Source organism: Lampetra planeri, chromosome 6 (assembly GCF_965212315.1).
Source record: "Lampetra planeri chromosome 6, kcLamPlan1.2.h2, whole genome shotgun sequence".
NCBI lineage: Eukaryota > Metazoa > Chordata > Hyperoartia > Petromyzontiformes > Petromyzontidae > Lampetra > Lampetra planeri.
Genome location: NC_136112.1, coordinates 9,662,807 through 9,675,295, shown reverse-complemented (window position 1 = coordinate 9,675,295; position 12,489 = coordinate 9,662,807). Strand labels below are relative to the sequence as shown.

At 41.0% G+C, this 12,489-nt stretch overlaps 1 protein-coding gene across 2 annotated transcripts in view; it reads right to left on the bottom strand.

Annotated features, from left to right (window-relative positions):
* The window catches only part of LOC144719520 (huntingtin-interacting protein 1-like), a 122,868-nt gene that overhangs the window by 59,811 nt on the left and 50,568 nt on the right, over window positions 1-12,489 (bottom strand). For both annotated transcript variants that reach the window (XM_078595518.1, XM_078595519.1), the window contains exons 5-11: window positions 11,856-11,936; window positions 9,834-9,910; window positions 8,815-8,876; window positions 4,105-4,245; window positions 2,470-2,527; window positions 878-953; window positions 479-622 (exon numbers count right to left, since the gene is read on the bottom strand). In XM_078595518.1, the coding sequence (XP_078451644.1) occupies window positions 479-622; window positions 878-953; window positions 2,470-2,527; window positions 4,105-4,245; window positions 8,815-8,876; window positions 9,834-9,910; window positions 11,856-11,936 (639 nt within the window). The remainder of the gene's footprint in view (window positions 1-478; window positions 623-877; window positions 954-2,469; window positions 2,528-4,104; window positions 4,246-8,814; window positions 8,877-9,833; window positions 9,911-11,855; window positions 11,937-12,489) is intronic.

The following is a 12,489-nucleotide window of genomic DNA, read 5'->3' as shown; positions in this document are numbered from 1 at the left end:
TTATTAATGAGGGGAGGGGTGCGGCATGTGGAGTGCGCAACCTTCTTGTGCGTTTGTGTAAATTTCCAAGCGGGCATGAATATGAATTAAGGGGGGCGGCTCTTTTGCAGTGACATCACGTACGGATGTAGCACTGTGCTGCGTAGATTTATTTTTTACCGTCACTTTCTGTAAATAAACGTCATATTTGAAGCGACTTTGCGTAATAAATTATTTCATTCAGTTCAACCTTCCTCTGCGCTAGTGTAAAAATCCACCCACTCATGAATATTAATGAGGGGGGGGTGGGCCTCGTGGAGTGAAGTCACACACGGGACGGACAGACATCTCTGAGTGATTATAGTAGGTAATAATCACAATTTCTCTTGGAATATGGATATTCTCATTAAAAAAAGTGTAAAAAAATTCTGCCAAAAACATACATCATTAGGTGAATGTTTTCAAGTTGCTTCAATGCGAGGCGGGTGGACGTACATACCTGTGTTGAGGTGGAGTCCGTATCCACCAGATCGTCTGTCTCCAGCACGGCCTCGCTGTCCGGAGACGCCGACTCCTCGGGGATCACCACCACTGGGCTCACGTGCTCGGACAGCGCCGACGCACGCAGGAAATTGGGGGGGATCTGAAAAACGTGGCCCAGAGCCCGGCAACATTTTTTTTTACGTTTCGCCACAAACAGGACACGGTGCACTTGAGTGTTACCGTGCGTGAAAAAATGCCAGCCGATGTGATACAGTAAAGCAACGTTAAATAAATGGGATATTTTGCGATGCTGAAAAGTCACCAATGGGCAGCACAAGTACAACACCAATTCAGTCCCCTGTGAAGACATTGGAAGACTTTATAAAACATGTCAAGCTTGGCCATCATCTCTTACCTCTGGCAACTGAGGGATTTGAATGAGCCTCTTGAAGTACTGCAAGTTGCTGGAGCGATGCAAGTATTCCTTCAACCTGCACAGAATAAACAGAATTTAAACAAATATTGAATTTTGAAATCCAGCGTGTAATGCACATGCTTGTGAATGTTTTGCGTAACAGTCTTGAAACTCCATGAACACCACCAACAACAAAAACTATAAGTTATCACATTTTTTATCCATCACGGTCATGGTGGAGAATGTCTCAAGACATATCCTTGCGTTGATTATAGTTTTTAAAGTATTGTTAATTACGTGATATTCGTAGGTCATGTAAAAATGCACAAAGATAGTTTAGCTTCTGGCATTCAAGGGTGGCAAAAGCTAACCTCATATTGAGGTCTCATATGTGAGAACATGATTATTAATGTGAGAGCAGTCTTATGTAAGAGCAGAGAAGGCTGCAGTAAATTGGGTGTTCGTGTTCTGTTGATTTGATAATTATATTATTAAATTACGCTCACCTAAGCGTTGCATCATCGCATTACAGATTATTATTATTATAATTGTTAAGGCCATCATGTTCGCAATATTAGCACCACTATTGCAAAACAATATATTTTGAAGGCCGAAGAAGTTGAGATCTTTTTTCAATGTGAGCAAACAAATGCCTGAAATAATAACCATTTAAGTCTCCACATTCTGCCCATAATGATCATGATTATCTAGAGCCGTTGGATATTCAAAGTTGATCACAACCACATGCAAGTGTAGTGGGTCCAACTGAGTCGCAGACGTTCTTCTTCAGAGGCAACACATTTATTACACAACACGCATATAAAGGGGTAGCTGCACCTTTACCAGATACAGCCGAGGGTGGTGACCACCCAGCTAACTACACTACCATACAGAAGTTATGGCTACGACGGGACGGACCGGACCCGTACTCGGGTCCCGGGCCACGTGTTGGTGCCTTTTCAGATGTACAACGTGGAGCTTCCAGCTTGCAGAACGAAGCAACCCCGGTCCCTCCCAGGGACCCACCTTATATCCTCCCGGGTCGGGGCCGGCTCCGCCCTTGGCCCCGCCCACCTTCGAGAGTGTTCCAGCCCTCTCTCGATCCCTCTAGAGAGCTCTCCCCGGACACGTGATCACCCCTTAGCCCCCCTACCTGGGGGCCTCCCTATGGACACTCCGGATCACGTGCCTACGGGGTCAACCAGAGTGCCATGACCCGGGGCAACACTGTCCCTGGGCTGACACTCTCCTGCTCCCTCTAGTGGGAGCCCGCACTGCACGCTATGCGTGGTGCCCTCGCTATCCCAGCGCTCACCAAGCCCCGCTAGGGCTGGTACTACACCCGCCTACGGGGTGTACGCGATGACAGAGCATCACACGCCGTGCTCTGCTAGAGCCGGCATCACTCTGTTACACACATGATGCTATCCGCGATGCAAGTACATCGCACGCCATGGTCCTCTAGGGCCGGCACCACACAGTGACATCCCCAATGTCACGACACGTGCATTAATGGATTTTATTGCAGATGAACAGTTCGTCCAAGAAAAACATTTTAAAATGGTGCTCTTCTGATTAATGCATTGACTTACTTCTTAAACTGCTCCAGAAATCGGTCCCTGTGACCTTGCAGTGTATCAGCAGGAAGACCTGAGCACACATGATGCATGTTATTCTGTGGAATGTACAGTGACGCTCATGGCACTGAGGTACAATATCTGTAATATGGTTTTCATGCCACCAATGTATAACCTTCATAATGTACCATTGAGGTGAATAGCTATTCATGGTCCATTACAGCTTCCTCCACTTGAAGTTTGATTTTACTATGAAATATTTACACACCATATCTAATAAGCACTTTGCTTACAGTGCTCAAATTATCTCATTTGCAACGAGTTGCTGCCCGAATGGCCTCAATAGGAAGCAACGCGTCTTCGTTCTTTCCCGTCAACCGTCCTTTCATTTGTCGATTCATGTACCGTACCGAACTATACGTTTTATATTTTTAGCACCATATCTGTAACATTTTACAAATGCAAGATTTATTTACAGACTAGTCTTCAAATTTTTGTAAAACTAGAACACTGTTAAAGCTATTTTTTATTTTATCAGGCAAGGCCCACTTAGATGTATCGCTCTTTTTCAGAAGCAACCTGGAAAAGTATACCAACCAATTAACTCTAAACGCACGATTCTAAATATGGAGGGAAAAAACTCGAGGACCTGGAGAAAAATCCTCACGACCACAGGGAGAGAAACATTCAAACTTCAAATATACAGCAGCAGGCGTCAGGGTCGGGATTTAACCCACGACTGCTTGTATACCAGGCGAGGTAGTTAACATATCGCTACTGTGGCACCCAATGCGCTTAAGCCGAGTTGTGGAGGGTAACATTTATCTTTTTGAAGGACTATCCCAAAATGTCGTTTGTAATACACAAAACAGAATTGCAAATGTGTATAAAGTACCCAGAAGTACCTTCTGTTCTAAAGAAGGCTTTCAAAAACCACCACACAATGGTGCAGAAAACAAGCGCGGAGATCAATTCACAACACAGCTCAGCGCTACGCCACTTGCACAGATGCACATTTCTTTTGCCTCAAAATATGCAGCACTAAACCTCCAGTGAAAATGTTCCGTGGCGAGGGCTGTAATAACCCTGCAGGACAGTCCAACAAACACATGTACACACAAGCCCATATGAATCCAACAACCAGGGTCTGAGTGTACACTATTTTGTAGACTTAACATAGTTCTCCCACACATGTATTTTTGAGCAAAACAAATCGAGCTTGCAAGCAGTCGATTGGATCTGTACTACACAAGACATTTTGTAAGATGTGACAATTCTGCCGCGGGTAAAAAAACATATTTTAAGTTAATGTGGCTGACATCCTTAAAAATAAATGCAACCAAATAAAAACCCTGTAAAATACAAACTGTATGCCGAAAAAATAGAATAAGCACGCCTCTTATCCACAGCACTTGTGGCACCAACTAGAGGGAGATACGTATCAGTTTATATTAAAAAGTTCTACTGTATTGTAAAACAAACAATTAAGTCCTTTGAAATTGGAAGGGGCAGAAGGCAGGAGGGAGGATCGGAAGAACATTCCACAAAGAACACACATCTGAATTTCAATCCTTACATGGAGTTGCTGTGAAATTCAGAATTGAGAGGAAGGGTGGGGGAAGCTTTTTTTGCCAGCTCTCCTTTACTCACATGAATGCAGTTTGAAAAGCAGCTTGACGATGTAGTCGTACAGGTGGCTGCAGTCCAGAACGACGGGGATGAGCGGTGCCAGCCGGCACTGTCCCGCCGTGGTCATGGACACAGGCCGTGACATGTCCATCGAGCTGAATACTGCCAATGGGAAGCGGCAAGGGTCGGAGAGGGGGACCGGAGGCAATGTCCAGCCGTTGATTATTCAAACACTTTCAATGTGCTCTGGCAGTGTGTTCTGGCGTTCTGGCACTGATGAAAGGGTGACAGATCATGGGTTGAATAATAGATTTATTTTTTACTGTTTAAATTTTTGGTGAATTTCCAAAAACTACACTATTTTTATTTCACTCAACTAAACGATTTATATTTTACTAGGTAATGCCCACTGAGCTATGCAGTAAACCCTCGCGATTTGCGAGTTTCGCATATTCGCGAGTTACTAAATGTAACATATTCCCTATTCGCGACCCACTGGACTCAAGTATTCACGAGTGTACATGTCAGACCACTCACACCAGGGTGGTGCGCGCAGAATGTTACATTTGATACCGTCTGTGAAAATTGATTTTCTAGGTGTGGCTGATTGCAATGTGGTTTGGTGTCCATTGTATATATATACACACACTGTCCAATCGGAAGAACTGTTGCTCCATGGAAGCTTACCTGGTTTTCAATTATGCCCGTCTGGTGGAGACAACCAGATGGGCATCACATCTCATTGAAGAAAGCTAGCGAGAAATTAATTGGTTCCTCTATTTACGAAACAATAAAATTAAACTATTTTTTTTATTTTACCAGGTAAAACCCAATGAGCTAATATAGCTCTTTTTCAGAAGCGACCTGGGCACAAACGATTGCTCAACGAAGTGTATTATTATGTGGAAATGTATAGCAGCGAAATACTCTAAACGCATGTTTCTAAATGTGGAGGAAAAAAACGCAGGACCCGGAGAAAAATCCATGCGACCACGGGGAGAACATACAAACTCCAAATATAGAGGCGTCTGAGTTGGAATCGAAACCACGACCTCCTGTATACCAGGCGAGGTAGTTAACATTTCACAACCGTGGCACCCCTCTGCTTGGTGGACATGACGAAGGGACCTTTGCTTTGTTTAAACAATATTTTACTGGCATAACTCTCAAACAGAGGCAAACAAAAACCGAGGCTGTTTTGTATGTTTTACACACTTTGTGCAAGTTGTCCTATTTTTATTACATGATTGGAACCTTAAAACAGTCTGGACATCTGCACTGGATGTATTATTATTGTCAAACAATAACAAGAAGCATTGAGTAAATATATCAAGAAAAAAGTCAGAAGAATATTTTGGGGGGTAAAATTATGTTCAACCTAAGCTTCTCTCACATTATAATCGGGTGTGCCTACGTGAAGGCATAGTGATGCATCGATTAATCCATTTGTAAGGGATGCCGAGAGGCAAACTCTATTTGGAAATAAATAAACATACAATCACCAGGTTTAACGGCTCTTGCGTTCGAATAGCACGCCCAACTCTCATTGGTGAGGAGCCATCACAGGATAAGCCAACGTAGGGCACGCGCAATCAGATTTGAAGATGAACAACATTCAAATCGAATTGGTCGTCCGGGAAAACTAGCTGGAAATGAGGAGCTAAGTTGGGAGACTCTTAGGAGAAATAAATGAGATTTGTGGAGTCATAGAAAGTTCCAGAAAGGGTGGGGAAGGGAATAAAAGGTGGGATAGAACGGGGTTCGTGGCACCTGAACGGAGTAATTGCCTGACATGCTGTATGGAAGATGTAATAAATCGAAATGTAATAAAAAAAAGTTCAAGACTATCCCAGCTGCAACTCCTTAACACAGTTTTGGAAATTCTTAAGGTCAAGACACACGCATCATCAAATGTGCGTAAAAAATCAATGGTTCTTTGTTTCATTGCATACTGTACATTGAATGTAACAGTCTCCTATCAGGGTCATGCCAGCAAAGCACCAATGGCAATAGTAGCAGCTACATTCACAGCAATGTTTAAACATAATACAGGTAGGAACAACAGGTTCCACACTGCCCACCAGGGATTATTTGTCTGTCTGTCGTGCATATTTGTCTGTCGTGCACGAATGCGCTGTCCAACCAAGCTCCTACCTGCCCACTCCAAAGGAACGTGTTACATTTGTGACTCACCAGGGAAGGTGGGGATGATTAGTTACACCTTAGTTCCGATTCACATTAATTCTGGTCTGCGTAATATATAACCACATATAATGACCATACAACATTTTATGCCCATTTTATACACATGTTAATATATTGCGTACAATATTGTATGGTCATTATATGTGGTTATATGTTATGAAATTATTTTTATTACATCCAACGACATCTCTTCAATATAACCAGAGCTGGTTCATTATTATTTAACTGCTTTTATCATCATCATGCAGTACTGAATGAAATTAATGCAGAATTTCGAATGTAGTAAGATATTAAAATAATTCTGCATAGTAATAATAGAAGATGACTGAGCAGTGACTTGCTATAAATTATGAAAGTGCAGTGCAGGATTAACATTTAGCACTACTTAACGATCAATAAGGTTCGTGTCATGCCACAAAAAAAAATTAACTGCCTGACACACCACAGGATACATCATCATGCCATATGCAAGGGGGATTCTATAAATAATTAAAAATGAGAAGAATAAATTACAGCCATTTGTCAGTACACTATCGGATGAAGGTCCCTATATTCCCTGTCGGGCATGGGAGTTTGCCCATACTTCACCACGCTGTTGGTGAAGTGAGGGGCCCAATAACAGTTATTACTCGTCACTGATGTCAACCCTGACTGGATATCAAACTCAGGTAACTGGGTTCAATAAGGCAGTGCGCCGACCACTGCACCACCACTCTATTAACATTTTCAAAAATATATTTAAAAAAATTAGGTTAGAACACTGCTCACACTCTCTGCATTCAAGATACAAACAACATTGAATACTTGGTGTCCGAAGTGCATTTGCAGGCTTATGGGGAGCTTTAGATAAGAGAGCCTGCTGCTGATGGAAAATTATGTCACGAATACAAATGCCACATAATTTTCAGCGAGAGCAAAGTATTTTAAAAGCTAGCTTATAGCTCACGCATTGTAAAAATAAGATCACAGGGTGGCCCTAAATACTTTAAGTTTTTATATGTATGGTGAGCCATCAAATGCTCTTTTAACTGTGCAATTAATCCATTACAAAATAAATGCCCATCTCCTAAGACGTAAGACACTGGGATGTAGATTTAAGTTGTCATTCTTTTCTCATGACAAAAAAACTAATTGTCATTTCATTCGATAGCTTGTTGAAACATCAAACGCTTTTTTTTCATCAAAATTCCATGCATGTGAGCAAAGCAGACGTAATATCTCCTCCTTCTCTATGCACTCCCATAGTGTCCTCACACCTACTTTGTGCACGAGCAGCTCAACGGCATTAACCTTGCAGTTGAGGGCATGAGAAGCACATACAATTCTCACCATAGTGACGGGTGACTAGGAGTTAGCCTCATCACTCTTCAAACAGGACTTAAGTTTTGCTATTTCCTCTTCTATACTCCTCTGGCCAATAGCAGGTTCCTGGCTAAAAACTCCCCCATCCTGTCTGATCTCGAGCTTTCTTCTGTAATTTACTGTGCGATCTCCTTTCCTTTCTTTATACATCCCTCAAGCAGCATCTTTCCTCGTTTGCCTCTTGGCCTCTATCCCAACATCTTGCCTTTCAGAACTTGCTTCAATAATCTGCTTTTTCAGCATTGTTCTAATTAGACTTCTCACCGCCTGAACCTGATGGAGAACGTCCTCAATACTTTTATTTCCATCCAAATGATTGATTTTTACATTAAAGATTTGCAGATCCGTGCCTTTCACTGTCTGCTGCAAACTGATTGGAGCTTTTCTGGGACAGTTGACCCAAATAAACATATTCTCATAAAAATAATGATACCAAAAATGTAAACACCAAAGCCCTACCAATGCTATGTTACTCTTCCTTTATAAGTGAAAGGGAGTCCACATGATTAATCCTGGTAAAGGAACTTCATTATTCCAGCAACACAAAACGCCCACTCGTAGAAAGCTTCACCGGCCAAAAGCCCCATTTCTCTCTCCAAGCTCGCCTTTTATTCTCTCTCCCCCATACCTTCCAGAACCTTCCAGAATCTTCCCTCTCTGCCCCTCCTCCTTCTCTTCTCCAACAAACACCTTCTCTCTTCCTTCTCCACCGCTGACCATCTGTTACCTCGTCATCCTGCGTTCCAGCCTTTTACCCCAATTTAACATTCCGGCCAATCCAATGCGCCGCTTCCCAGCAACTGTGCATTTATAAATCTATTAATTACCACAAGGGGTCCTTACATGACCCTTACATTTATACATACTGTATAGCCAAAACAAAAAGGACAATCTACCATTGGTACTAGCCATATCACATAAGGAAAAAGCCTCGCATTAAAATTTCCCAAAGTTGTTGATCCACACCAGTTCACGCTCAATTAACTATGAATAGAGGTCCAACGCTTCTGTACATTGCAATACGGACATGATCAAATAATGGGACCATATCTAACTGTATCTGGGCTCACGATATGAAATGCATCACAATGACCACAAGGTGCGACTCAAATGTGCGAATGAGCAGCAAGTTCCGAGTCAATCCAGACTGTGTCAAGTCCTCACCAGCATTGAAGAGGATGAGTTCACATTCCAAGTAATCAAACATTTCCACTGTCAGCTGGAAACTGGAAAAAATCACAAAAAGTATATTTTTTAAGTCAAAGAAAACATTGAAACGTATAATTATCATTTAAATTGATAAAAAGTTAAAACAAATTGGATTATAAATCACGGAAGAGTGTTTTAATGCTAAAGTGTTTAATTAGGTTCCTGCATTAATAGAAAACAATTTAACGGTATGGTCTCTGGCAAATATCAATAAGTACCAATTTTCTAATTCTCATGGTGAGGGATTTGGGGGAGGGATTGAGGGTAGGAGGGTGGGGTGGGTCACCCCTATTGCCTCCTGTTTGGATATGCCACTAAATTTAAAATATACAACTTTTTGAATTTTACCAGGTAAGGCCCTCTGAGCTCTATAGCTCTTTTTCAGAAGCGACCTGACCACAAATGATAGCTCAACAAAGCAGCTTATCGCATGGAAATTTATTGCAGTCAAATACTCGAAACACTTCAATCTAGATCTGTACTCTAAACACTTGTTTCTAAATGTTGAGAGGAAAAAGCAGAGGACCCTGAGAAAAATCCACGCTACTATGGGGAGAACATGTAAACTCCAAATATTTAGGCGTCAGAGTCGGAATCAAACCCACAAACTCCTGCATAGCTGAAGAGGTAGTTAACATCTCGCCACCACAGGGGCCACCGATTGCCCGCGAAGGCAGAAGGCACATTCCCACTGTCCCAGTTTAGCTGTAGCACATGCTTTAACTGGAAAACACAATCAGCACATCCTAATGTTGGTCCTGAAAGATTACCTGATATGCATAACTTGTACGAGCATTAAAGAGGTTCTTATTAAACACCGCTTTATATATATATACAATAGCAGTCCACAGCATATATTGACAAACAAGACCACAACAGCCAAGAGAAGCTGTGGCCCCCATCAACCTGCCACCTCCTCCGCTCAGAAATAAAACGCAAGCAGAGCCACTCGGGCCCTGGAGACAAATGCTCACAAATTATTAACGTCGTTCTCCCCCGTTGCCTCCAGCTGAGCGTCCGTCATCATGAGGTTCCCGGGGAAGGCTGGGTTCTGTACAGTAAGAGACCAGAGAACAGCGAGTAAACTAGTGCAACTGACCTCCAACTAGCGCAACTGACCTCCACAAAATTCACATGGAAGAAGGATGACAAGCATACTTAGCAGAATGCTGTGTGTGTGTGTGCGTGCGTCTGCGTTACGAACCCGGCGACCAGACTTCGATTCCCGCTCACGGCCACCAGTGACGATTATCTGAATCGGTTCTGGGCCTCCCCTAGTTCGAGTCAGCCTCAAATGAGTACCTGGTGCGATGTGTAAAAATCGCCACTGGGGATAAAGGCGACCGGGCGTGGTGCTGGCGACCCACCCCCTGCGTGTGACGTGCCGGCCTTCATAGGTGACCGCTAACGACACTTGCCCCAACAGTATGATGAGGTTAAGGAAGATCTTTGTCTTTGGCTGCTCATGTTCATAATTAAACACCCATAATTGGCAATAATTTTCAATTACATTTCGCAAAACTTAACACCAGCATGTTTCCACTTCAATGAGAATGATTGTAATGACGAGTTAAAACAATAAGAAAGCACAATCTAACTGTGACTGAGAATGTTGATTTAAAGCTTCCGTTACTGCAGGGATTCATATTCTGGGAAATAATAAAATAATATAAATATAAAACAATAATATTTAAAACAATAAATAATATTTATATTATTTTATTAAACAATAAATAATATTTATATTATTTTATTACTTCCCTTCTACGTGACTTTACCGAAAGTACCAAGAATATGTGACTGAGAATATTTTTTTAGCAATTCATTTGGAAATAATGTATTATTAATCACAGTCTGTAAACAGAGCATCGCCAATCAGCTTGTTTACAAGGCAGCTTTCCATTATTTATGGGAATTTGAGATTGCCAGTGGGTTACTAGTTTTTTCCAAGCTCTCATTTTAAAATTTCAAATAAATACGCCTTTGCAAATTAAATCAGTTGAGCCATATATTACACGGAAACATTGCTCTCATATTTCCATGTAACACACTGCATTTTTTATGAAAAAATCGAATCCAAACATATTCAGGATGTAAATACACCAATATACGTTGAACTGCAATCTGTATTTCTAAAGCAAATAAGCACCATTCTATAAGACTTACAACCAGTCAAAAACAAAAACATTAACATCCAGATTTCTAAACATATTTGGTTATAACTAGGTGTAACAATGCATGTTCCACGATTATTAATTAAGCACATGAAGGAATCAATATTGTTCCATTCATATGTTTTATGTCATCGCTTCAAATGACCATGCCAGACACTAATGGCTCATACATTCACCAGTGTTAGAAATATATAATAATTCCTAAATCGAGACAATTGATAGAATCCACCAGTGGAGGGACATTGCTAGATGTTACAAAATACTCAAATAAAATAGGTTAATTTCATACGACTTACAACCTGTTTTCTAAACTTCCATTTCTAAACTACTTTGGCTGTGACAGAAAACATATATTACTTGCTATGTTAATCGTATTTGGTTTGAAGGTATTGGAAATGTCTTAATACGAGCACGTATCGATTATTTGCTGCTCCTGTGGCATGCTATAGTTTTAGATTTGAAGCTTTCGTGACTGCAAGGATTCATATTCTTTGGTTTTTTCGGTAAAGTCACGTAGGTAAAACATTAAAATTAATGAAAGTAAAATAAAATAAAAAATGATGCAGCAAATCTGGCTGTGACGGTCCCACCTGATGACGGAGATTTGTGTTGCCTCCGAAACGTCGTGATTTTTATTTATTTTCTATTTTATTTTACTTTCATTAATTTTAATGTTTTACCTACGTGACTTTACCGAAAAAACCTAAGAATATGCTATAGTTTCCTTTAAAAGTGACTTAAGCTAAATATATTCTATCTATATAAAAATGTGAGACATGCTGCAACACTAATGCACTAACACAACTCATTTCAAATACACACCTTTATATGGAAATCCATCTTGGTAATGAGCAGCTTCACGTACATGCTCACCATCCGACCATATCCTTCATTCAAATGTCCCTGCAGCACATAAAAGTGCAATTCTCCAAGCATTGTTTGCAATACATTCTCATCATCGTGCAAAGTCTGCAGCTCAGTTGGTACAGTCACTGTTAAAAGCAGTGGTGTGTACTTTCGCTGATAGATGTATTTCATTTACAACTAAATTACAACAGCTATTAAGAAGTGTTTTTATTAGGGGAGAAAAATGCGTGGAATATTCACACAAAAATACCGCCATGATGGATGCAGTCTGTTCAACTTAAGAAAAATGTGTAAGTTTGAATTAACTATTGTATTCACATTTTCATTCATTTTACCTATGAGCAAAATTAAATCAACACTCCATTTAATCATTAAACAAACGTTTCAGTCGTTCTATTTCCGCCCACACACTGCAACATTTGACATGAAGATACCCTACACTTTAAACCCAGGGAGGGCTTTCATGGTCACCCTGTATTGTGTTCAGTTATAAATGTACGGTAAATAAAGCATATCCAATTCAGCTAGAAGGTATCCCTCACCAGGGTTACATTGGTCTATTCATGAGTAATCAGCTCAAGCGTGTGGA